The sequence below is a fragment of the Pavona decussata genome, unplaced genomic scaffold (assembly GCF_977016875.1).
Source record: "Pavona decussata unplaced genomic scaffold, jaPavDecu1.1 SCAFFOLD_56, whole genome shotgun sequence".
NCBI classification, from domain to species: Eukaryota; Metazoa; Cnidaria; class Anthozoa; order Scleractinia; family Agariciidae; genus Pavona; species Pavona decussata.
In genome coordinates this window covers 1453687-1481467 of record NW_028145478.1, presented here as the reverse complement: position 1 = coordinate 1481467, position 27781 = coordinate 1453687, and the positions used below count along the sequence as shown (strand labels likewise).

Here is a 27781-nt window from a genome sequence, read left to right as displayed (position 1 = left end):
ATGCAAACCACCCTTGGAATGAGTGTCACTGGTAGGAATGGACCCTTTGCGGCTGACGGTCACATGATACAGAATCCGCCATGCTGGAGAGCAAGTTGTGCACTGGGACATCCAAAACAAAGGGACTTCATCCAATCAAACTTGAATTTTCTTTGTTTTGGATGCTCCAGTGCGTGGCTTGCTCTCCAGCAAGGTGGATTTTGTATCATCTGACCGTTAGCTACGAGAGCGGAGACTGGTTTTTAAGCGATGATTTCTTCAATAATAAGCTCAGGATATGATACCTAGGCCAAACAAGCACAGTGGTTATCCATTTTCCTACTTGAGTATTCTAGCACGGTCTTTGTAGTCCCGCTCTCACTCCTTCCCAGGGAGAGTAACGGTTCGAAAACAAGAGATGACGTTGAAAAGAGTCAAAGTCACTGATACAAGCTGTGTAGTTTTACACGTATATGTTTTAATTCCTGGTTCTGCTTGCACAATAAAATACAATAAAATCAAGAAGTTTTAAAATTTGCAGTAAATTATTAGAATTCACTAACCTTATTACCCTTTCAGGGAAAGGATATTACATGTCATACATTCATATTGTTTTGCTGTTGTAAAACAAATTGGTTTAATTCATTAACGAACCAGCGTTTTAAGAACCTTAGTGAACATTAATTATTGCTAAGAAATAATCCATCAAAATCAGTTAAGCTATCTTGTAACATTAAGAGTTATGGTTTTTTTAAGCGCAACTAGCCCGTACTACCTATGATTTCTGAGGACGTCAAAGATTGTCAACAACTCCCGAAGATCCTCCAAACGAATCCGAATTATGAACTCAGAAGAATTGAGCAATAAGCCCGTAATCATATTAAAAACTAACTACAATAACTTGTAAATATGAAGAGATATTTTCTAAGGAATGTGTACATTGCAGTCACTACAATCAATTGTTTTTAAGACCACGAAAATATACGCTATTATTTGTAAAACATTTCTTGATTTCTGTATAGGTGTATTGTAGCATCTTCACCAAGAATTAAATTGAAATGGGGTTATGATGTATACTATTATAAGGAACTACTAATACGCCTTATGATATAGACCAGTTTGAAGTGGTTTTCCGCAATTTTCAAAGCAGGCAAACATGACGCATCTATGGGAATGTGATTTCAAATTAGCTCCAAAAGATCGATCGATTTTCAAAGCCCTTAATCTTACGAAACCCACAAGCTGAAGGAATTAGATTTTTATCGAGTGACAAAATGTGAATTCAAGCTATGAACCTTGCATTTAACGCCTGTTGAAGTAGCGTTCTTGTCGAAAATAATAGGCCACAGACCCCTAAAAAAGTCTATTAAGGGAAAAAACAATTGGCTCGTTTCTCGCACAGATTCGGCACCGTACAAAATGATCAACTTAGTAATTCCTCAGCTTGCAAGTAAAGTCTTGCAAAGCTAGCCACTCATCTAGAGACGACAAATAACGATTAAAGTAGATTGCAAGAGATTTGTTGAGTAAAATCTTTTATCGATTGTGCAGAATGTGAAATCAAGTTCCATGCAAACGTCCCACTACATATCGCCGGTAATGTAGGCATATTTTTGGCCGAAGGGGGCCTGCGTTGAGGCGCATACTTGGGTATGTAAGACGAAGGAGTGTTGGTGGGGGTAAATATGAAGACATCCGCTCTTTACTCAATAACAATCTCACAAGAAGGAACCCTCTTAATTTCAGTCACCACATCACTGCTGTCTTTTTACTGATCCACAACCGCGGTTCTCTCCATTTCCTCTTTCACTCACCCCACCACTGACCAAGACAGCAGCTTAACGCGCGAAACGATAAGCTTACAATTCATCATGTTTATCTTCTTTTCAAAAGGCGGAAAACAACAAAAACTGGTCTATCGTGCCCACATAGTGCAATCATTAATTGTCATTCAACGAGCGGTAGTAATCAGACAGCACTCGCCACGCTTTTGGCGCCATAAACCCGTCTGGGGGCTCTTCACCTGACCTTGCTAGGCCGCGCATGCGTGTACCAGAGATGAAATCAAATTCCTCCTTTCTGTCAGGATCAAAGAACTCCATCTTTCTGTCTTTAGTGTTGTAAGCAGCTACTCGGAATGGAACTATCTCCAGCTGAGTGAGGCCTGGTGACATGGTCAACACCTGAAGAAAAAAAAAAGGAAAAAAAGTTAACAGTTTTAACGCGATTTAAGGACAATGCCTGCTAATACCGAAGTACATTTTTCGCGGTTTATGACTATGCGGGAAAAGCGGATCTTAGCAAGGGCTATTGAAATCCAAAAAGAAAATTGAGGGTAACAACGCATTTTTTAGAAATAAATACTGAGCAACAATGATTCTAAAAAGCAGAAAATGCAAAGCACTGTATGGCGTTTTTTTTTTTTCCAAATTGAAGCTTTGTGATCTCTGAAAAATGCATGGTTACCCCCAATTATCTTTTTGGATACCGAAAGCACTTGCTAAATTCTCCTTTCTCCGCATAGTTTTAAACCGCGCAAAAATATCCCTGTATTAGTAGGCACCACCAATAGGAAACCCGAGTATCTCGAGATGCGCAGAAGGTATGCGCAGTAACAAAAGTAGGCGCCGTCCTTAAGAAGAAAAGAAGAGTCAGGACATTAGAGACAACAATAAGCAACACACAAGGTCGGGAGTGAAGTGACAAAGAATGGAAAAAAGAAACGAATTTTCGAATAATTGTTGAAATGGAAACTTTATTGTGACCATCAAAGAGAATGAATTAAGTGTGTATTTAATACTGTCACGAGTCAACATTGTTATAACATTAGGGTCCTCCAATGAAGTTTGCTTGGAACCTACCTTTCTACCGTGTGAATGTTCATACAGGTCCCTCTTTGGAGGATCAGGATGGGGCATTCCAGCCGGGTCCCGTCCTACAATAAAGAAATTTGCTCCTGCTGCTACACGTGCTTTAGCGTGCCATTGAACCTGTGGAAAGAAGTGCAAACGCGTATACTGATGAACAAAGGTTTTTTATTTTTATTTTCTAGAACAGTACGGGACAAATTTCACTCAGTAAGGAACTGTAAATGACGCGAATGAATACAGATTTTCAGTTGAAACGCTTTCTAGCGAGTGTTGAAAAGTAATTTGGGTAACCTCTAGTTTTATTTTACCCTTATTTATCTATGCTTAAAAGACGCGCTGTCATTGGTTTAAAAAAGTTAGCGCCACTTTTTTAACCAATCAAAAGCCAAACTTGCTCGAACGTGATTTGCTGACTTGCGCCGCCTGTGAAGTGTTTGCCTTGAATTCTAATTGGTTTAATTATTTTGTTCTCATGATTTCGGTTTACAACACTCAACTGAAAACTGCTCAAACATGGATTACTAACCTCTGTTGGGCCTGCATACATCATGGGTGAAGGAAATATAGCAATGACTGTGTTTTCTGGGTCCAGTATCCTTTCTTCCATCACAGCATGATGCTGTTTCATTCTGACTTGTAAAGGAACATCATCTTGCTTAGTCCACCCTCCCAGGGGATGTAGTAGCAATACCGGCTTTTTAAAACCTCGATCAAGTAACTTCTGTCTGGTGTCCTGTGGGGGAAAATTTCATTGAGTAAGTACTGCTAGCAATATTTTCACACGGTGCTCTGTAAGATGTACGTTACATAGCCAACGTGGACGAGATTTACAAGAAAGTTACATCGAAAATTTCTACACATATAAATACTAAAATTACTGATTTAACGTGATTACACTTAAAAAATACAAGAATAAATAACACGAACCAGTGAGATAATCAAGTTAAGATACATGATAGTAATTCTCTCAACAGAATCGTTTTTTTTTTTTTCGTCTCAACTTATTCTGGAAAGTGCAAGTGTCTCTCTCCTGAAACTCTTCATAAATAGAGAAACTAAGAATTGCAACAATCTTATGGTGACTGTTAATATAGCTCCGGTTTAAAAGTGTGCACTTTTAGCGTTATTTTGCTAGCTGTCCCAAGAAATGTTGCCCAGGATAGTAGTTTTCTTGCGTTCGTGTTTGCCTAGCAAGTGAGTACAGCCACCTCTCAAGTCGGGACGTCCTTGGCGGCCAGGAGCCACAAGAGGCGGTTGAATTTCCAGGCTAGCGTTTACTGTAAACTTAATGCTAAAACTCTCTAATACAGCGGTTTTCAATGGGTGTCGAAAGTCATTTCCGTTTGCTTTGTTTTTGCTTTACCGCGGTCTGTGATTGGTGAGGAAAATTTGGGCCACTTTCTCAACCAATGAGAAGAAAAACTAAAACCAATCGTGACTTGCTGGCACGCATTTTCCCGCGCTTGGTGACGGCTACACATATTTCTTCAAATTCTGATTGGTTAATTGCGCTGTTTGCGTCTGTTATGATAGGTCAGAGTAATTATTTTGGTTTTGGTTCTACGACATTCTAAAGTGGAAAACTGAAAACAGCTCTATTTTCAGTACCCAAATGCAATCACGCATGGGCAAAGGATTGCGATCATCTTATTGAGATTACAACACATACTGCTCTTCATTTAACTATGGGATACCTAAAAATCGCTTACGTTACATATGGTAACAGTATGCTGCAAAACGTAAATATTTCAGTGTAAGAAAGTTCTGTACCTGCATTAACAAAGCATGTCCATTGTGTACAGGGTTACGAAGTTGAAAAGCAAACACAGCGTCGGCATCTCGTCGTCGGAATTCGGCACGAAGTTCATTCGGAGTTTTTCGGTAGTTATCAAGTCCATCATTCCATTTAATACGTTCTAAGGCTTCCAGATCCCCACCAACGAGCCAATCACCTGATTCAGATATCATCTACGGAGAAGATTGTTGATCAAGTTGCGCAAGCACACAAGTGTAACGACTTCTACTTAATTCTCGTATTTAGGTGTTACAAGTTATTAAATATTTTTTGTGCGCCTCTAATTGGTCAAAATGCGTCACGTGATCCAATACCCTAACTGGGATATCCAATGTCAACCCACCGCACCCTCATTGGACGAAACACGTCACGTGGTACAAATCAGGCGGCGGTTATCAGTCGGCAGTCGTCCGATTCGATCTCCTTTTCCGGATTTTTTTTGACGACAAAAAACAAAGAAAGAACGTCGCATTATTAGGTTTTTTAAAACTGCTCTAATCTCATCACAGTATATTAAAATCAAGTAAACTAGTCAGCTTGCGTTTATTTTGCGGGAATAATGTTGTGACCATCAAAGTAAGGGCGCGTGTTACAGAAAATAATTGGAAGGTTATAAAAAAGTAACCCCTTTAGGGCTTGCAGGTATATCGGATGATAATGGCCTCGGCTTTAAGACTGTCCTGGAATTTTCATAGTTGCCCTTAACTGCTTCGCTCCTTGACCATTTCGTCATTTTCCTCACAATTTTTCATCCAAGGGCATTATCCCCCTATATACCAGCCCCCTGAAGGGGTTCATTTACAAAACATTACCAAAGTGATTCACCCTATATTATTCGTCTCAGTGTCAGAAGGAGCAACGTATTCGTCTTTCCAGACAACCTAAAGCGGAATGAAACCCACAACCGCTTGAAAAGTGTTTTTGATGTCGTTGTGTAATTTCACACAAATTCAAGAATGGGTTTATGGAGAACGTGAACGCATATGGTGAATTTTGCTTTCTCTTCTGAACTTGGACATCGTCCTTAACGAATTCAGTTGCTGGTTGCAAAATCGCGAAGTAGTTGAGAATAACCTGAAATCACTTTTAAGTCCTGCTTTCCTTAGCGTTGCCGTTATGGCTGCCTAACTTGAAGGGCCCAGGTATCAACTAACTCAAAACAGAGCCATAAAGAATCAAAATCCCAATCAACCCCTAAGTCCCATTTACAGCGTGTTACCTTGATGTAAGGATGTCCAGTGTTCGTAGTTCCAAATTGCCGTGCACATCGTTCTTCTTTGCGGTGTAGGTAAAACTCAGGCTCCCGTAGGATCGCCACAGGTTTCCCCTGATAGCGAAGGGAGAACGCTTTCTTACCCTCCAGTCTCTCTTTGTCAGCGGTCTTCACTGGGAGCACGATGGGAATGGACTGATTAACCACGCCCTCTGCGGGTGAGACAGGACAAAATATCACGTGATCATACTACAAAAATGTTTAACAGTTGTGTGCTTAGCGACCTGGCCTTTGTTTAGAAACGAGACTGGGGGTGACTTTGTTACAAACCTCACTGCTTTTCATATGTAAATGAAAAGTAATTAGGATCTACATCTGAAAGCAGTGAGCTTTCTTTCTAAACTTCCAAAGTGTCTTTCGGGCCAGAAAACCATTTGTTATATCCATTCTCTGTCGATTGGTTGTAGTCTTTCATACGAACTTCACCGATGCGTTTCTTAATCTTGTAAAGTTTTAACTTTTTTGCTTTTAAAATATTCGAAAATCGTACTTCTGCCAATGAACGATGTGCATGAAAAATAGCGTTTCGGGTCCGAAATGTTTTAGGGAGTTTTCAGAAGCGCACGCCAGGTCACTTAGAACACAATTAAGGTGGCGTTTAACGGTGGAATATTTTGTATACGTCTTCCAACGGCTCAAACTGCAACACTGGTGTGATGGCGTGGAGGGCCTGGACGCGTGGAGTGGCGGGAACATTATGTATTCACAATATATATTCTCACGTTTTGCACTATGTAGATTAGTATAAGCGGAACGCCGAACGGGCATTAACGGTTGCCCATGATTAAGCGTGTAATATGACTAAAGGACATTAAATTGGCGACGAGGATAAAAGTAGAATGGCCGTCAACATTGGATACAAGCAATTTCCCGAATTCGATGTTCGGAAAGACCCTGAAAACGTCTACGCTCGTTTTGTAAAATATGCCAAACGATTCAAAGACAACCACTTGAAAGCCTACAACATCACAGACAAGGCACAACAACGGTCGTTATTCTTAGATTCGATTGGTGAAAGCACTCTCGATATATTTGAACAGCTTGGTGACACAGGAACGGATCTGGACGGAGTCATCAACGCGCTACTAAACAAGTTCAAAGAATCGCAAAACCGGCTGTTCAATATTCACAAATTTCGTTGCATCAAACAAGGCAAAGACAAAACCTGGGATTCGTTCATCTCTAAGCTCACAGCAGAAGGTGAACACTGTGATTTTCCGGCAGGCTGGTTAGATACTGAGATACTAATGGCTATGATAGAGAACGGTAAATCGAAGAGGGTGAGGAGAAAGTTGTTACAAGACCAGCTAACGTTAGTCGAAGCTCTTAAATACGCCAGAGGCCTCGAAAGCGCCGATCAACACGCTACGAAAGTAGAGAGCCAAGCGCCAAATGATGTTACCGTCAAGCAAGAAGTCGATAAAATCACAGCGGACAGAAGTAAGGAAAAATCGTGCTTTAACTGCGGGAAACATTGGCCGCACCAAGGTGGACCAAGAAAATAACCGGCTTTTGGAAAACAGTGTACACGATGCGGGAAAAGAAACCATTTTGCGAAATGGTGTAAAAGCAAGCAAGAAGTTAAGGCCACAAGGGACCTAGGGCAAGCAGGCGAGCAAAGATCTGACACGTCGTCTGACAGCAGTGACGAAGGGTCCACGTGCATTCTGCAAGAGGTAAACCCTATGGGACCATCGGACAATAGGCCCCTAAAGAAAGTGCTAATTAGTGGCGTTGGCGTCACGGTACTTCCTGACAGCGGTGCTACGGTCAACGCTATGGATGAGTCAACGTTCAAGAAATTCGGCCTGGACAAAAAAGTAAAGATCAGAAAATCAAGATGCCAAATAAAGCCGTACGGGGCTGCTTCAGAGGCAAACACGCTACCGGTGCTGGGTTGTTTTGAAGCGCTTACGGAATCTAAGACGAAAATGAAAGTGGTCACGTGGCAGCTAATAAAAGGAGATACCCAGACCGCACCGTTGCTTAGTTACATAGACGGAAGAGACCTTGGAATGATTCGGGTCACCAATGCGATTGCAAAGGAAAGCAATCAATCTGAAGAAACTGACAATGTGAAAGAAATCTTAGAGGAATTCAAGGACCGGTTCCAAGGAATTGGAAAGCTAAAGGGAATTCTGGTCGATTTGAATGTAGACTCCGACTTTAAGCCGGTCGCACAGCCACCACGCCGACAACCGTTCAGCGTACGTCAAAAGATGGAAGATGAAATACAACATCTCATTGACCAAGACATCATTGAAAAGGTCAGCGAGCCAACGGGATGGGTGTCACCACCTGTGGTTACCCCCAAGAAGGATCAGAGCCAAATACGCCTGAACGTGGACATGCGCGTGGCAAATCAAGCAATACCCCGCAGACACACCCAGCACCCCACGATAGACGACGTGGTCAATGAACTTAGCGGATCAACTGTGTTTTCGCACCTGGATATGAGCAAGGGATACCACCAACTGGAGCTTGATTTGAGCTCGAGGAACATTACGACATTTTCGACTCACATTGGCTTGTACAGATATAAGAGGCTGAACTATGGTACAAGATCAGCAGCAGAGATATTTCAAGAGACGATCAGGGAGGAATTGACTCACGACCTAAATGGAGTCTTTAACATTAGTGATGACATCATTGTACATGGGCGTGACACAAAAGAACACGATGCAAACCTGAAAGCGCTCCTTGAGAAGAGTCGCGAAAAGAATGTGACATTCAACAAAGCGAAATGTGAATTTAACAAAGATCGCGTGGTTTACTATGGCTTGATGTTCTCGAAAGATGGAGTATCGCCAGATCCGTGCAAGGTGAAAGCCATTAAGTCGGCGGAACGCCCTAGAAATGCCACGGAACTTAACTCATTCCTCTGCACAGTCAGATATAGCTCACGATTCATGGAAGCCAGCCGGTATCAGAGGGCTGCCTGCAAACTCGGTGAACTAGTTACGGGAAAATTCGAGTGGAAGCAAGAACACTCTGAAGCATTCGAGGAACTCAAGGACATGCTTAGTAGCGATACGGTCCAAGCATACTTTGATCCCCAGGCGGAACACGAGCTCCACATCGATGGATGCCCTGTGGGGCTGGCCGCAACCCTCACGCAGAGAAAACCGGGGGAGCAGTGTTGGCGAGTCGTGCAGTATGCTAGTCGGAGCCTCACAGACCCGGAGAAACGGTACAGCCAGATCGAGTTAGAAGCTTTGGCCGGTGATTTCGGTTGCAAGAAATTTCATCTGTTCCTGTACGGGAGACCCTTTAAGATGGTGACAGACCACAAACCTCTGGAAAGTGTGTTCAACAAACCCACCCACACGACCTCGATCCGTGTCCAAAGGATCGTCCACCGTATGATGGACTATGACTTCGTGGTCGAGTACCGCCCGGGAAAGGAAAACATATCTGACTACACTTTACGGCACCCTGTGTCACTCCTCGAGTGTTCCAAGTTCGAAATGAGAACGACTAAGGAGGTACGCCATTATGTATATTACGTTGTGACGTGCAACACGCCCAAAGCTGTCACCAGAGACCAAGTGAAGGAAGCTTCTGATGAAGACCCGGCACTAGTTGAATTGAAGAAGTGTATCAACCAAGGCTGGATAGACACAAAGGTTTCAAGCATACAGGGATACAGGCACGTTTTCCATGAACTCACCATAGTAGACGGGATGGTCTTGAGAGGGGATAGGATTGTCGTACCGGCAAAACTTAGACAGAGGATGGTAGAGATAGCACATGAGGGGCATCAAGGGCTTGTACGGACAAAACAGCTCCTGAGAGCACATGTATGGTTTCCGGGAATGGACTCCCAATGTGACATGTTTGTGTCCACTTGCATTGCCTGCCAATCTAACACACCCCAAACACATCGCGAGCCACTGAAGATGACTGAACTACCTGGGGGACCGTGGGATAAGGTCAGCGTGGATTTTTGCGGGCCTATGGCTAATGGAGACCTCGCCCTCGTATTCTACTGCCAATATTCCAGATACCCAGTGGTCGAATTCGTGGGATCCACTAGTGAAAAGGCAACCATCCCGGTGTTCAAGAGGGTGTTTGACACATATGGAGTACCAGAGGAGATCAAATCGGATAACGGTCCACCTTTCAACAGCCATAAATTTGAAGAATTCTCACAAGAAGAAGGGTTCAAGCACCGGAAAGTCACACCAGGGTGGGCAGAAGCCAACGGCGACGTCGAAAGCTTTATGCAGAGAATAAAGAAGACTGCACGGATTGCTGCATTGGAAGGCAAACCGGTGAGGGATGAAGTGCGCAGGGGAGTCAGAGCATACAGAGCAACTGAACATGCAACCACCGGAGTCAGCCCGAACAAACTCATGTTCGGAAGGGAACTTCGGGGAAAATTCCCAGAGGTCAAGCGACAACCTAAACATCCGGACGACACGGTGATCCGCCACAACGACAAAAAACGGAAACTGAAAATGAAGCAGTACGCGGATAAGAGAAGACACACAGCTGTGATGAAAATCAAAGTCGGAGATACGGTATTGTGCAAACAAGAACGGAAACACAGCTTAACGCCCCTGTATGACCCGGACCCGATGGTGGTTATTGGTGTCAGGGGAAGCATGATCACAGCCAAGAACGATGTGAAAATTCGTACCAGGAACTACGCGGATTGGAAGCTGCTTAAGAACGGGTGTAGAGAATCGGTTCAGTGTGACGACTCCGACAGTGAAGACGCATTTGAGCCGGACGCCGTTACCGTGGATAGAGCAGGTTCGGAGCAGCCCGGTACAGACCGCGGTGAAAACGCGGTGCCAACGGATAGAATACGCGAACCTCAGCATGGACAACAGCAGCCCAGAGCCCATTCTCGATCAGACCATGATAGTGACCGTGAGCAAAGACATGCAGCCCGTGACAGGCCCAGGAGGAAAATAACGTCTACAAAGGACACTAGATACAAAAACTTTGTCTGTGAATAACAATATTTATTCGTTTATTTTGTTGTATTTTGCACCACATAGACTAATGCACCCTTGAACTTTATCTGCAAATGGGGGAGAGATGTGATGGCGTGGAGGGCCTGGACGCGTGGAGTGGCGGGAACATTATGTATTCACAATATATATTCTCACGTTTTGCACTATGTAGATTAGTATAAGCGGAACGCCGAACGGGCATTAACGGTTGCCCATGATTAAGCGTGTAATATGACTAAAGGACATTAAAACTGGATTAAAAAAAACAAAAGAAAAACAAAAACTGGGTGGCGTTACACAAGGTTATCTTTCGTACTTTGTTCTCAATTTCGTGGCAGAGGCAGAAATATTGCAGTATCACTTTTCAAATAAAAGCTAATCCAGCAGTGCTTTCGTGTCGACCGGTACTAGTAAGTTTGAGGTTCAAAGTGGTTGTTAGTCTTCGCCTCCTAAGATTTGAGTCAGTGGATGAAATCCTACAGTGTGGACGATGAAAAATTATGAAAATTAATAAGGAGCGCCTTCATATTACGTTGTTTCGCCGCTGTTAACTTGAATGTCAATCCATTCCACTATTTTGTCGCTTTGAAGTTTGGTAAGGGTTACACACTCACCATCTAACAGGAGTCCAAAATGCTGACTCTGTAAATATTCCAGTTCCCGCATGAAGCCTTTGAGTGGAGTGGCCCAACCCTCGGACAGGACCTGAACCCACTGAAGATCCAACTAAAGAAAAACGAAAGAACAAGTTAAAAGGCTGTTGTTTGGACATTTTGACATCAGGAACACAAGCAGCAGTCGAAAGCATTTTCATATCTTTCTCAGGTTGGGCTGATTTTCGATACCATCTATGCTTGAGGGGGGGGGGGGGGGGGGAAGAGTGCATAGGATTACTGAGCATGAATCTGCGTCCTTTTGGTGAGTAACCTGAGAAGTGTTGAGAAGTGGTACGAAGCAATAATAGCGTCTGTAAGGTGCATTTGCTTTTGGTACAAGTGTGTAACTGCGTTTCGCCGGTTTGTATGTGTGTGTTAATGACGCAAAGTCTTTTTTGCAATAACTGTCTGACCCCTTATTAATGATAAGAGGACAGACGTTAAGAAAACTGCAGTGTCGTGAATTTGTTAAATTGCGGAGTCCTTATTGATGGTGATACAGTATCTATATCAATGTTAAGTGGCCAATCATCCAGGTTTAGTATCGTGTTTTTTCAGTAACTCCTTAATGAAATTTGGATTTTATCTTCCATTTTGACCAAAGACCAACACACTAGCAGTAAGCGGTTACCTAAGCCAAACAAAATAAGTAAGCTTCGTCATACCGAGGTTATTTCAACAGACAGCAGCTCCTCGGCCTCCTGTTTGGCTTCCTCGAGCTTTTCATCGGGAACAAACAGCTCCTTAAGGCCACTGTAGGCTGCATATGGCAAAATGCCCTGAAATAACAAAATAAATCAAATTGTTATTTCGCTGCCGTCAAAAGTATGAGTTTTATGATTGGCTGAAAAATCTCATACATTGCTCTTAACATAAACCACCTGGGAGTATACAAAATTATGACTTGGCCTAAGCGCGTTGTCCCGCGTTTAGCACAGGTTGCATATTAATTTTATCCCGCGCTTCTCACAAGCTTCGTGCCTTCCCGCGCTTAGCACTAGCTATATGTTTTCCTGCGCTTGACACGAGCTGTATTTTCCCATGTTTGCAGCGGTTTCTTGTTTTTCCCGCGCTTGGCACCGCTGTCACGTTTTTCCTCCTTTGGCAACAACACCCATAGGAAGTAAACCCAAACCAAACCGTAACCTGCTTGCACGCGTTTTGCCGCACTTGGTGAGTGTTAACTGACCTTGCTTCGAGTTCGGGTTGGTTTATAGTCTCTTGGCAGCCATTGTGATTTGCCAGAGTCATTGCTTATGCTAGGATTTCACGACTCTACCTCTATATGGTAACAATCTCAGGACATCAAGTGGTATAAAACAAGTTTACCCTGTCTGCGAGCAGCTTGATAACTTCTTGCACACAGTCGTCCACAGGCACTTCACCTGACTTCAGACTTATCTCTGGATTAGCTGGCGGCTCGTATGCCGAGTCAATACCGGTAAAACCTGAAATACAAACCGGTCAAACTGGTCAGCTTTCAACTTGTAGAAAAGGCAATAAAATCAAAAGTGAGGAAAAAAAGACGTCTAAATTTCAGTTGTAAGAAATACAAGTTTGTCAGCTGTATAAAGTTCACAAATCATTTTCCACTTTGCTTCACAATATGTATTCATGTTTCTCGTCAGTAATAGCAGGAGGAAAAGCAAAGGTAAAAAAGTGTCGCGGCTTGAAGACATAACTTGTGCAGTTAACCTTATATTTATTTTTTCAATCATGGCACATTCGAGATTCGTTAGAGAAGGGTAAAATGAAGGGAGGAAAAACCTTTGATAAGTCCTGCTCTTGCTTTCTTGTACAGCCCTTTTACGTCTCTTTCTTCACAAGTTTCCAATGGAGTGTTGACGAAGATCTCAAAGAATGGCAGACCTGCGTCTTCATGCAGCTTACGAGCTCTCTCACGATCCTGCAAAGAAGAAGGAACACTTTGAAGTGTCGATAAGGACTAAGACGAGACTGGAGTAGGGGGTGCAGGTTCGTCTTGATTTCTAAAAAAATTTCTGACTTGGACGAAAATATACGTTCCAAAATTTTAAAGTGGCCAGTAAAAATTTGATTTTGAATTACACCAAACCCGTTAATACTGCCTTAGGGAAAGATTCCTTATTTGTTACTGTACAAAAATATTAATTACAATGGGAAGGCACATTTGTGGATCACTTATCTACAAGTACATTGTTCATTCACGAGATTTGAAGTACTTCCCTGAATTTTGTAAATTCTAAGTTAAAGGTTTTACTCATTTTTCGCATTTGACAACTTTTTGTTTAGTTTATGTGACTTTATGTCAAGTAATATTCTATTTGATTACATTCTCTAAAAATTTGTCCAAATTTTGTGAGGAATCACAATCCATTAGCACCGTCCGAAATAAAAGGCGTCCAAACTTTTGAGGTCGTTACAAATCTGGCTGAAAATTGTTGTTTTAGCTGACGTCACAAATTTTCACAAGGTCTCCGGATGACGTCAGCTTGGAATCGATCCGCACTCGGTTCGCATTTGAAGACATTCATATGGTAAACAGGAGCAACCAACGTGAACATTTAAGGAATATACTTTAAATGTTGTCTCCATTGTCGCCAGATCATTTTGTGTCTTTTTAAAGAAAATACAGTTAGATCTGTTCAGACGGGGATTGAACGGAAAATACAATGCCATAAACTTTCTGTGAAATTTAGGGGAAGGCTTATCAAAAAAATTCTGGAACTGGTCTGTCAAGAGCAGGTTCCTGGAGGCTCTTCCATCCGTCTTGTAAACTTCCACTCGTACTGATTTCTTCGAAAAACTACCCTCTGGAACCATACCGAATTCTGTTTTGCTGTTTGAGGATTTCGCCACAAGGACCACTAGAACGGCATGGAGTGGAAAGTGGTGCGCGTTTGCTTTTACTGCGCTCTGTGATTGGTCTAAAAAAATATCGCGCCTTTTTCTCAACCAATGAGAAACAAAACCAAAACCAATGGTGACTTGGTCGCACGCGTTTTCCCGCGCTTGACGCCGGGTACATGTATTTGCTTTGAATTCTGATTGGTTCCCTGAGTTGTTTACGTCTGTTGTGATTGGCCAGAGTAATTTACACTTTGGTTTTGGTTTTAAGACACTCATTTGGAAACCGCTGTAAGATATCAACTGATTCAGCTGACTTGTGTTCGAAAAACATGAAAAACAAAGGTAAACGGCTTGGTGTGAAATAAATGAGCTTTTCCCGTGTACCTGACGCACAATTTTAGCGGAACTTTGCGAAAGCGGTTGCTGACCCACAAAACTACACACAGCATTTTTACGTGACACGCACTCGTGCAAATAAACATTTGTTTTAGCCCGCAAAGTTGAATCATTTTCTGCCTTCTCCTTCAACTGCTGAGTGACCAAAAATAAGTGACATATGGGTCTTGTAACTTGTTTCCTGCCACATTACATTTATTCGTCACTTAACAACTTACGCAATTTTTGCCAAGCCGAGTTGCATGGAAATTGTAAAGTATAGCATCTGTTCGTGAAACTTGTATTCTTCGAGCCAAGGTGCACGACAAACAGTTACATGTGACAGGGCCCTAGTATGACTAAACTAAAGTCTGCTGTGCACGTATTCGCCGATATAAATGGATTTTGCCGTCCACAAATTTGTAAGAGACAGAAACAAAACCTTAATTGAACTACTTGTATGCACTGAAAAAAATGGACTCGTCTTTTTAACGTTTATGGCCCGTTATAAAGTACAAAATTGCAAATCAACAACGACAACAATAGCACTGAGTACAAGCAACTCACGCTAATTCAATACCACCTATAGACTTGGTTTGTGCTTCTGTCCTCCTTCAGTTGCAAAATGAATTCATTTGCATCGTTATTACCACGTGAGATTGCCACGTTGAATTGCCATAATATGAATTTTGAATACTTTTAGATTTAAGATTGTTTACCAGTGGCCCAAATCAGTTATCTCCTTGAAATTTTAGTAAATCTTCAAGCAGAAAGCTGACAAGAATAAAAAATAAACCATCGATAACCAGACAGCAATGAATCTTGCGAGAATGGAGTTTTGTATTTTCTCCGACTGACGATATAGCCAAAGACAGGCTATATTTGGACGCCATCACGTTTATATTGACATTGATACAGCTGAGCAAAAACGAACATGATAAATTTATCATTCGAAAGGCTACCGAGTCCGCATCTAGGTGAATATAATGAAAAACGAACCGTGGACTTCACGAAAGGCAATTGAACTGCCATTTAAAGCACTGAAGAAAATTACAGTTTTAAAGAAATTACAATTACTTGTGAAAGCGGTGTCATGGAACTGAACAAAGTACTAGAAGACTTTAATCTTTCAGATGACTTAAACGTTAACTAAATACACAATTCTGTGAAATATTCTGTTTAGATATTATTAGGAAAACACGCGCATTTTATGATTATAATGTATTCAAAAATACAAGATGTTAAGAAAACAATTTGAATTTCGACCGCGGACTAAACGATTCTCTCTTTTTCCATTTTGTTCCAATACAATAAAATAACGAACTTCTTTGACGTTTTGTGTTGAGTGAACGCATTAAAAAGAACAAAAACGACAATATGACAAGTTTGAAACACAGTAACAGACCTAATTGAACTCTTAGCAGACAAACGATCTTGCACAAGCAAGCGGATCAAAACCGAGAAATTTCCAATTATCTTAACCTCGCCTAAGTTTAGTAATGAACGAACCTAGGCTAACGAAAGGGATCCAACATTGATGGAGAATACAGTTGGCGACTGAAAAGTAAATAATTTTAATATCTTACCCGCGCATAAGGGCTGATAAAGGCGGTTAGACAGATCATCCCAGAATCCGCAAACAGCTTTGCTACTTCGCTAACACGGCGAATGTTCTCTTCTCGATCTTCTGGTGTGAAGCTCAAGTTTCGATTCAGCCCTGTTCTCATGTTATCACCATCAAGAGTGTAGGAAGGAATCCCCTGGCGACACAGATAATCTTCTAGGGCCATACTGATGGTGGTTTTACCCGCACCAGACAAACCTTGAAGAAATTTCAAAATTGGTTTGATGCAATACATAAACAGCGAAGTACAAACGACAAAAATGACGGAGAAATACATTAGGTGGATAAAACCAAAATTCACGAAAATGGGTTTCAAATGCAAAACTCTCAAACATGAAAGTTTCCCAAGAGAAATGCATAGAACAAATTCGACTCTCTCTTTTCTAAATTGAATGAATTTACGACTAATAAGAAGTCTATCTTAAAGGTAAGAAATAAAAATAGGCATTAGACTTAAAATATATCCTCAGTTTGCGCACAATTCTGGCAGTAACAAGACACAAATTGGACTGATCGCGAGCGAACATAAATTTTCTCAAAAATCCACGCAGCAAAGTAAATAAGGGTCCTAATTCTCTAAGCTACCAAAAGCCGTGATAATTGGCCTGTTTCGTCGTGGATTTCGCATCTGGATGAATATTTCAAGACGTACTTGAAATTCTTACCTGTGAACCACACCGTACATCCTCGAAATCCTCCTCGCGTACCGACGACTTGTCCTCTCTTGTCTCGGGTGACATTATGTTCTTTGTAGAACACATTCGTGGACTTCACAACATTCTGAAAGAAAAAAGGAAAGGAAAAACATGCTTCAATACCATCACTTTAGCTTCCACTTAATTCTCACCGAGTGAGTTAAAATCCTGACTGGATCGAGTGATACGCGTTAAAAAAAAAGCGCGGTGGAATTCAATTACATGCTACATGATCATACCGAAGACCATAGTTGGTGATTTCCAACGCAAGCCATTTTCAAAACCTTGTCGATCTGTGCGTACTTCTCTGGCTAAAAAGAGCGAATTGTGCTGATTTCCTGTTCGAACGGTGGTAAGACTTAAACCGTTGCAATGGTAACATAGATACTGTTTAAAGAATGTGCCACGAGATAGCCTTTCCTATTGGTTATAGAAGCGACTGAATAATGTAATTTTTGCATAATGTATACTTCTTGCCACGAGTTATATGTCAAACACGATAAATTAGTTTTTTTCAGTTGGCGAAAAGTAATGAAATCTTGACTAGTTGAGAAGTTGGTTTTTGGGCTTGCGAACGCTTTATCATTATATCCCCAGTGGCTCCAGTAATTTATAGTCATCAGTGAGTCATGTAACCCCCTATTTCCCTCAAAGTTTGACTGCCGCGAAAGCTTATTTATATAGCTTTATTTCAAATTTCACCTTCGCAAAACACAGGCACTAAAGTGGTTTGTCTGTTTGATAATTCTCTTGCCTTCAACAACAGATGTAGCATAAATTAAATCTTCTTTTCTTCCATGCACTATTTCTCACTTCTTTCAATTGAGGGGGGCGCTTGTTCTCGAGCGCAAACGCTAACTTGACAATTGAAACACAAAATATGAATTTACAAATAAACGTTAGAGTTGATTGATTTTTGTTGTCTCACTTTTTAGCAAAGCCAACTACGTTCAAACAAAAATTACTGTAGACGAACAAAATGATGTGTATTTACTTAAGCCCCATACAAAAACAAAGCTATTATCAGTTTATTCTTCTAAATTTGTGAAGTTCAAAATACGGCAATATTCAAATTCTCCACACCACTCTCCGCTGTGCGTTGACTGTTAGGGGTGGGTATATCAGGAAAAATCCCCAGGGTGTCAGAATAACGTTAAATGTCGTATTTGAAGTTTGAAAATTATAACTGTTGAATATAAAATATAATATAAAAGAAAACAGAAAAAAAAAAAAAGATAAAAAAGATTAAAACAAAATAACAGATTCACACACTCACAAATCAAATAAGTATTTCTCAATAAGCGGTAGCGTGTAGGAGAGCTGGTTTTGTGACTACCTGTACCCTGAGATTTTTCATTTCTCCTCGAACAAAATTGAGTCGGCCACAAAGTTACTTCAACGAGCTCCAGAGAAAACATCTGAGAAAGGGTTGTTTGGGGGTCGGGGGGTGGAGGTTGACAAAGAAAAATATGCCAAGGGTCTTGCTTGTGAATCTGCGTCAACTGGAAATTTAACGATCGCCACAAAATGACCTCAGTAGCGTTACATCCAAACATCTTTTATCAAACAGAAGCCTAAAGAAAGGCTTCAGTTTTTGTCTGTTTTTAGTTTGGCCATCAACTGAAGACACGACAAAAATTGACACGGATGCGACTACAAGTGGTATGGTTCCGCTACTGTTTGCAAAGAAATAGCCAAAAACAACTGCTTTTTGCCAAGGATGGCCAATGACCAGCAGGGTTTTCAAAAGCACCCGACGCCCGACGCAAGTCACGGCGGGCTACTTTTAACGTTTGCGCCGGGTACTTTTTGTCTCCAAAGTATGAATTTATGTCAATAACGTAGCTGATTACGGACGTGGATATTTTTGCCCAGATTTTAATTCCAATTGTTATAATTAATAGTTATATACATCTTCTTCATGTTCATTAACTGCCATCCAGCGTTGTCTTTGGGTTGTTTCAACGACATTTAACATGAACCGGAAACTATTTGAGGTTGTTGTTGTTAACTGAATGAAAAGCTTTGCAGCATTCTGCATTTTATCTGATTGAGTAACGTTATTGTGATGATTATTGATAGAAATGCTGATCAAGTGATTGATCAATTGTATGAAAAGCATTGCAACATTTTATATAAATAATACGTCTAAGTGAAGTAAAAGTAGTGAGTACTCAATTCAGATTTCAGCAAGCCATGTATTGACTGAATAAAAATCGTTGCTGCATTTATCTGAGTGATATTTAGAAGAAAACTCTTTTTTATAATTCAGTTTACAATGACCTCCAAACAAACACTTTTGCCCTGAAAATGCACCAGAATGCATCTCTGGGTATGCAAAATTTAAAAATTTGCCGTGACACCCCCCCCCCCCCCCCCCAGCAGGAGAGGGTACCCTCCCCTCAGTGCGGCTTTCACCGCACGGCACCGCTAACGCGGTGCAATTGTATTCAGCCTACTTTCACATTTCCTCCTGGTACATTTTTTCATTTTGAAAACCCTGACCAGGATGGAAACGGATTTGTAACCTGAGAAAGTAGGACCGAAGTTTTACCGTTCTCCCGGCCTGGTTTCTTTAGCGAAGTGACTGCGGTTCGTTCTACATTTGAAAATTCTCTTGCTGTCAATCCCTTGGCGGGCTAGGAACAAGTCGTGTATGAGGAGGGTATTTGAATGTAAAATTGTCAAGTTTTTGACCAAAAGAAAACTCCAAACGTTCCATCTTAACTGCTATTCTGACTTCAAAATGACCAAGTTCAATTCTCTTTTAGTTTCAAAACTTAGTAGAAACACATTTTAAAACGATAGCGCAATTCCAAATTCTTTCTTTTCTTGTTCTGGTTTTTTTTTTTTTTTTTGTAACACCAAATGGTGAGTTTTTAGATATTTCTTAGCAAAGTCTGAATTATGCCGTATTATTTTAAATGTTGCTCAGAAGCTATAAACTGAACCAAACCGGAAGCTCCACTTTCAGTTGGAAGATTGAACCGTAAATTCTCTTAAATGCTATGGTTAAATTTATTTAACTGTTGGCTGAGAGAATTTGGTCGTATGCAGTGTATAAAAAACATGCTTTAGCTGAGGAGGGTTTGATTGACTGCGAAAAAAAGATTTCAACAAGCTAGTAGTATTATAGTAAAATACAAATGCTAGGCCAAATTGTTCCAAAGCCGGTAAATGATAATCAGTCGGTCTTGTTATTAGAACTGCTCGAAAGAGATTTATTATTCCTGCCGGCTATTGCAAGGCGTTGCAAGATCTTGGATAGATGATACACTCTGTTTTTTTATGAGAGCGTGTAATTTTGGAGCTGAGGCTGAACGTTCTTATATTTTTTTGCGATTTGAGTCTTAAGATGTTCATTACATGGTATACATCAATGCGGACGTGACCAGGAAACCATGAAAAACTGAGATGTGTGTCACCATTGTAAATGTTATACAAAACATGACAAACATGCCCTTAAGTATTTTGGTTAATTTACATTTGTTACCTTGATTTTATATACACATTGGCAAAATACTAAAAACGTTCTTAAAAACGTTCTCTCAGTCTGAGGAATGTTCTTAATAGGTTCTTAACTGTTTTGGTTAATCTCAGCCTCGACGTTCTTATAAAAAAGGTTTTTATTAAAAAAAAAAAACAGAGTAACATAGATGATACGTCAAATGTTGGACAAAAAAAGAAATCACCGAAATCCGAACTGAATTCAGTGTAGCCAAACAAGAGTAGATAATAGAAAACTGCTGTCGATTTGTTAATTGGACTATAGCAGATTTACCTTATCTCAAAGGCTTATATTTCATTTCATTTATTCATCGAGCGGTGAAATCCTCATAACAGGATCATCGATAACAAATTTGCGTGACTTGGCCCCCTGTCATTCCCACAGAATTACCAAAGAAACGAGCACTTGTGATTAGTCTACGCTATAGCATACCAAAAAAACAACGGATGCCAAAATCCAGTGGAACCGCGCTTTAAGGACACCCGCTTATTACGGACAGTCGTGTTTGTCCCGACGAAAAGCTCAATCATTATATTTTCTTTCACATTAACCCGCTTATACGTTAATACGGACAACGCACACTTTTATGGGATCCGAGTGACAAACTCTCATACAAATTTAAACTCAAGCTCACTTTACGGACACTGCTAATCTACGCACTGTATAAATTGTCTAATGTTCAGTCCGTCTGGCTGAAACACAAACTGAAAAATGTCAGTTTGAACTTTCAATTGAGCCTCTGAAACTCGGGCCTTAAACATCGTTCTGTTGTTGTTGTTTTTAAAATTTATATTGTATAATTGTTTGTATCGATAAAGCATGTGTCCGTGACGTTTATTCTGAGACCCCTCTTGATACGCACACGCGGATGATACAGACACTTGTGCGTGTTCATTTGGTGTCCGTATAAATAATTAAGGGTTCCACTGAATTCAAACAAGCTATGATCGCGGGCAATGGTATATCTACTCAATGCGCGCTCATATCTACTCAATAAGCGCCGAAAATTATATCAAGTAAACACGGTGCGAGGTTAAAAGGCGATGATATTAAAGCTTAGAAATACCATGTAGTAGCCTCGGATGAATCTCCACTTTGATTTACAGAGGATTTACACAACTTGTCCGTTGTTCTTCTACATCGTTACATGTGAGTGATCTTGGGCAATGAAGTTGAATTGGATCGGAATTAAATCGTGTTACCCTGTTGCTCCAAACAGCGCGCCCAGACGAGAGGGATAAATGTGTTTGTCTAATTTGTTTTGTGTGTCCCTTTAACAGTCACGCGACGCTGTGAGGAGTGCGCCGGGCAAAGGCGGGATTTGAACTAACTTACGCACAGCAAGGGATTTGTGAATGGTCAAAGAAGTCTTTGAAACGTCTTTGAACGTCGTTAAAATTTTACTAGGAAGTCTACTAAAATGGCCAAACGTAGTTGCTACGGGAAGATAATTGCATACCGTAAACTGCCGCTTATAAGGTCTTATCAGCCGTAAGCTTATACAACTTCATAAGGGGTTTTAGGTGGGCTTATAAACGGAGGGGCTTATATCCGACGGGGTTTATAACCGGAATAATAATAATAAATTATAATAATAATGTCTCTGGCCAGAGGCACTAATCAACAGTTTCATTGCACTGGGGTGGTAATTTATAACAAACTTGACAATTAATTTTTGTTTCTGTTGACAGACAAACATTTTTGGGTTTTGAAATGACAGAAAATTTTCATGATACTTCTCCTTTAAATTTTAAAACATCAATATTTGGAACAAAATTAAAACAAACAACACGAACGAAACTAGAGAGGGATTATGTCCGGGGGGCTTATAATCGGATGTATAACCGGCTATAAGCGGCAGTTTACGGTATGCAAAGTACATACGACCGGAAATGACCATGGGCGACTACAATGACGCGCGTGGGTTTCTGCGTGGAAGGAGATCCTCACGTGCACTCGCGTGCTTTTTGAAGTAAAAAGGATTTTTGTAGATATATCAAATACATAACCTTTCATTCGACAAGATATTTGTATTGAATTCTCAAAGTTGGGAATTACCGGTACAGCTATGTTGAAAGATGGTGGTTTTCCATATTGGTGAATACTCTGTGTGTAAACCATTTTTCCGCTCCATGACATTGACGTGTAAAGCTGTGTTGTGTGACCATTGCATATAAATAGGTCTACTTCATGTTAATGGAACTCCAACTTTTGTTCAACAACACCAAACATTTTAATGAGTCCTTTTAAGGCAGACACCCTTTATAGGATCAGCCCTTTTAGTCCTAAACAAGTGTGTGCCTCATGCAAAGTTTTGTTACAGACAAACATGTGAGATTTGGCCACACAGGGAACAGTTCTAGCTGAGTGTCTGTCTAAGGCAAATTTACATAGTATACACAAAGATGTGAAATTTGGCCACATGGGGAGCAGTTCTAGCTGTCTGTCTCTGACTTGGGAGGGTACTCCCTATACTATTTTAGACTTCCCTAATAGCTAGTAATTCCTAGTTGTTACATCTGTTGCATTACTTTCTCTATCCTTGTGTGTGTCTCTTGTGAATTTGTGCTATCTTGCTGACCTGTAATTTATTTTTGCTGATGTCAACTGGCTGCCTGGCTCCGCTAGCCCCTATGGTCCCCTATGGTTATTCCAGGCAGCCAGTACTCTAAGTTTATTTCCAATATTTTTGCAATGAACTTCACATAAGGCAAGTGTACAAAAAATAAAGATTGTTGTTGATTGTTGATGTTGCCTTTACAAGGGGGCTCTGCCTAAATGGGGTACTTTTTGTGGCTGGAGGTATATAAAAGAGTAGGGATTTCAGGAGTTAAAGCACAGAAAAGGCTTGGGAAAACTGTCATTTAGGTAATTAAAAGGACATTTCAAACTATCTTGAACAGACCAACTGAAAAGAGAAGTAGTTTTTCTACTATCTAGGTACATGTATATGAATGGGATACCGTTTTTCCTATGGAAGGTTAATGAAAGGGTTGTCTTTTCCGTCAAAACATGGTAAGGGTTTGGGCATCAGGACAGAGTCTCACTGTATAAACTTTCTTGTCATGAGTAACTCGAACCCCGCCCCCCCCCCCAACCCCTGGGGCCCCAAGAGAGGTGTCTGCTTTCAGAGTGGTTGACTGCATACCAATGGACAAGCATGCCAAACGGGCAAGTGGGGGGAGCAATAATGGGGTAATCCTCAGCTGCTTTATGCTCATAGTATTATCTCAACTTCCGTATACAGCACTTCAGTGGGGATCATAGTGAGAACATTTCTGATTTGAGCAAATTTTGTGTTGCATTTGACAAGGTGGGTTAAGGGTTCCCCTACATCCTGACTACTGATAGAAACACACTGTGCCAATCAAAACTCCTACAAAGTGAGCTAGAGACACGTGAGCTACTGATTTTTATCCCATTCCTGCTTAACCCCACTTATCACATCCATCCCACAAAATTTCTAGCATACAAAATCCTTCTGCTTTGGGGGAGTGTCTCAATGGGTTCAATTTTACCAATTTTGAAGGTAAAAGGTTAAATTTTGGGGCTTTTGATAGTTGACTGTTATCAAGGGGTAATTTCTTCCATGAGATAAAGTTAATATTAACTTTTGTGTTTTTTATTAATATCGTCAATATATTGTGTTCTGGAGGTTGTTTTGTGGTCAGAGGCACATTATCAATGCAGTGAATCAATAATACCTTGAAACCGGAAGTACTTCCAGATGGAAGTTAGTTGTGATGTCAGTTTAGATGCAAATTAAGTGATAAAGACCACAAAGCGAGTATATTTGGGAGCAAGGAAACTTGTTTACCAGTTTGCCAGAAGTCCAGGATGAGCAGCTAAAATAATGATATTTGAAAGAACTTGAAACTGTTTGACAGCTAATAATAACTGCTTTTTTGATGGTTCATGGTTAAATTCTAGGCTGGCTGACGGTTAACCCCACAAGACCCTCTTAGGGGAGCAGGGATGGTGCACTCGCCTTGCACCAATGTGACCCGGGTTCGATTGCAGGAGTTGCAGATGCCATATGTGGGCTGAGTTTTTGTTGGTTCTTGTCTCTGTTCTGAGGGTTTTTTTCTCTTTTTTTTCCTGCCAGTTTTTCTCTCTCCACAAAAACCAACATTACCAAATTCCAATCCGACCTGGAAACAGTGGATGAATAGCTACTTTGTGGATGTGCCACTGAAATTCCTACATGTATTTATTTATTATTTAAAAAAAAGGGCAACATCATATATCCTAGCAAGCTTATTTTGCTGGAAAACTCATTGGGTCAAGTGTAACTAGGGTCAGCATTTTGGGGTCTTGCAGGGTTTTTATTAGAAGCTGGGACCTGGGTACCCACACCCGTCTACTTTGAGCAGCATACCTGGCTTCTTAAACTACGAAATTGAAAAATGTTGGCCACAAATGAACAAAAACTGTTTCCCATAAGTTGAACATCACTTTTAAGTCTCTCCAAGCGATCTGGAAGAAGAGAGATCCCAGAAGCAAGATCCATGATTGGTGAGAATGAAAACAAAGCTACTGATGTATAGAAAAGCAAGCAAATTCTGCGATTACCTTCAAAATATTAGTTAGATTTTACTGAAACCCCAGCATATCATATTCTTCAACAGCTGATTAAAACAACACTCAAAACATTTAGAAAGGGGGACTCTTGATATTGGCCTAATGGCATCAAAACTTCACTTTAAGCCAAATAATTATAATGATTTCATCACACTGAATCTGTCTGATATCAAATTGAATTCATCCAATGTTTTGTCATGATTTTGGGTAAATACATGCCAGAATTTATCGTAATAAATATATTTACATGTATACAGTCATATAATCGGCGGCTGATCATCAAGCCCCTAATTTAAGCTGAAAGCCTGGAAAGAGAAAATTCACCACACATATGGATTAAGAGGTTTACAATGTAAGTGGTTCATCTCATAAGATTTCATTGTCATGAGAGTGTAATTAAACAAGTTCACTGAAAAGGAACTCTTGATGATTGTAAAAACTTTGTTTCATCTTGAACAAACTAAAATTCACCATACATGTATATACATATTGAAAAAAGAGCACAACATCACTACTGAGTATAAATGTATTGTTGTGCACTTTTTTAGAATATTAGTCTGTCTAATGCTGCTACGAAGCATTGGCAATATACATACAGGTGTATTGATGAAGAGTTTTGAGTTGCTCATCCAATAGGATTTCATTGAGGAGCGTGTGTAAACAACTTCCATTAAAAACAAACTCTTGATAATTCTAAATCAATAATTGATTTAGAATTATCAAGAGTTTGTTTTTAATGGAAGTTGTTTACTTATTATTATTATTTCATCTTGGACAAACTATTAACGAAGTTTACGATCTGAGGCAGGCTAACCAGTAGACAAGGTGTAAGCATATTGATCAAAGTGCAGCAATTTGTGAGATGAAAAATTTGTAATAAAAAATCTTAACACCAACGCAAGATTAACAAGATTTGCATTTCAATTTCCAAAGGAAAGTGGGGTGGGTATTGACAGATGGCCAGATTAAAATTTTTGGATTAACATCTGTGTACTGGAATAGATGAAATCATGCAAATTTAACTGTTATTCTCCTCACTGGAACTGATCTGAATTCTGATGAAAATTAAATGGTTCTTTTCCTGAACACCAACTCTTTAAGATACTGGCATGTTACCAGTGTGACCAATCAGCATCAACAACAAGACTCTAAATTTATATATGAACATGAATGCAATATTTGAGAGACTGTCTTTTAATAATGGTACTACAACATGACTGTTGAGGGGGTGTGAAAGGGGCAGAAACTGACACTGAAATCAAGCTGTGTGAGACCCCAAAAACAGGTTGCCTCTTTCAGACATAAATTTTCTGTTTACTAAGCAACAAAATACTGCACATCTGAAGTTATCTCTTCAAAACCTGCTACAGAAAAACACGATGAAGGAAAACAATCTTTAAATATGTAACTTAAGTTATATTGGATTCTTTGATTTGTTGACATCTGAGTTTCAAGTGCTTGTTAATTGTGGCTATTTGATCATGAAGTATTTCCCTTTCTCACTTGGTTGTTAGGTGCGAAGAAGTTAAAAAAATTACAACAAAATCACAAAAAGAAATTTCATGATTTTTAATCTTCTGAAGGTTAGTTTCAGGTTGCATTGGTGTAACCACCAGGCAACGTCATTTAATTTTTTTTCTAACACCCACTCATGATCAGAATATCTTAGATGACATCTGATAAACTATTAAGTTCTCAAGATATTTACACTACAATTCTTAAAATAAAAATATAGCCTGCTGCCACAAATCCATTTGAACAACAGACTACGCTAAACAAAAACAAACTAAGAAAAGGAGCATTCTAGAAAATACTAACAGTTTGAAAGAATGACCAGCGACTTTTAAGCTTTTAATCCTGGGAAAGTAAAGTCGATAAAGGAATTCACCAAATATGAATATATATACTCATTGGATTGGTTTAATAATATGAAGGATTACAAATAGTGATCGAAAACTAAAAATAATTTGCAAATATTCCAAAACGATTGAGATATACCTTATTGTTGAGCAGTGTTTATTGAAAGCACTTAAAAGTACTGCGAAGCCAATACAAACATGTAGTGTAGTTCCGAAGGCCAAAGTTGTAAACACAGTAGCGCACATGAAAATATTATTAACTGGCTTCAGTAAGAGCATTGCCCGGTGAGCTATAGCTAAGGTCACTGGTCTATTGAAATTACTAATCACTTAACACACATTTCACAATAGCGTTGAAGTTTCTCGTTTGATTGCAAAAATGTAAACACTGCTTAGCTCAGTCGCAACATCTAAAAAAACTCTACCGTGAGGGAAACAAGTTAACTTATTACAGAGATTGGAATAGATTTTCTGTTAGAAGGGTTTCTTTGTTCGAAGGCTAGTCAACCGACAAGATTATTACGCAGAAATTAAGACGCAGAAACACATGAACGGCCGGTACGCGTACGCATATTCGTATACACACAGACTCGACACCTTGTCAGAATTCACTACAAACGGGGAAAGTGAAGCCTCAAATGTACGAAATAGACTATGTGTAATACTTACAGCTTGAGAATCTCGCAATCGTGAGTTGCTACACTGAGCCATTATCCCGGTGCTATCCAACAATGGTTCTGGAAACAAGCGCTTGGCTTTTCTGTGCCTTTCGA

The 27781-nt window shown here is 40.3% G+C and overlaps 1 protein-coding gene across 4 annotated transcripts; it reads right to left on the bottom strand.

Annotated features, from left to right (window-relative positions):
• Positions 1-437: 437 nt before the first annotated feature.
• Positions 438-27781, bottom strand: LOC146480088 (bifunctional 3'-phosphoadenosine 5'-phosphosulfate synthase-like). Of its 4 annotated transcripts, XR_014864806.1 has the most exons (13): positions 27678-27781; positions 17031-17145; positions 16328-16563; positions 13305-13443; positions 12867-12985; positions 12203-12316; positions 11496-11607; positions 5864-6069; positions 4620-4817; positions 3376-3582; positions 2841-2969; positions 1794-2162; positions 438-1743 (listed from the first exon to the last, which is right to left on the bottom strand). XR_014864806.1 is itself a non-coding variant. In XM_085110169.1 (12 exons), the coding sequence occupies exons 1-12, from the start codon at positions 27717-27719 to the stop codon at positions 1920-1922; spliced, it is 1860 nt and encodes a 619-aa protein (XP_084966295.1). In that variant the 5' UTR covers positions 27720-27781; the 3' UTR covers positions 438-1919. The 4 variants fall into 4 exon arrangements, 3 of the variants coding, with proteins under 3 accessions (XP_084966295.1, XP_084966297.1, XP_084966296.1); XM_085110169.1 differs by having other exon boundaries at positions 438-2162; XM_085110171.1 differs by lacking the exon at positions 27678-27781 and adding an exon at positions 21635-21786 and having other exon boundaries at positions 438-2162.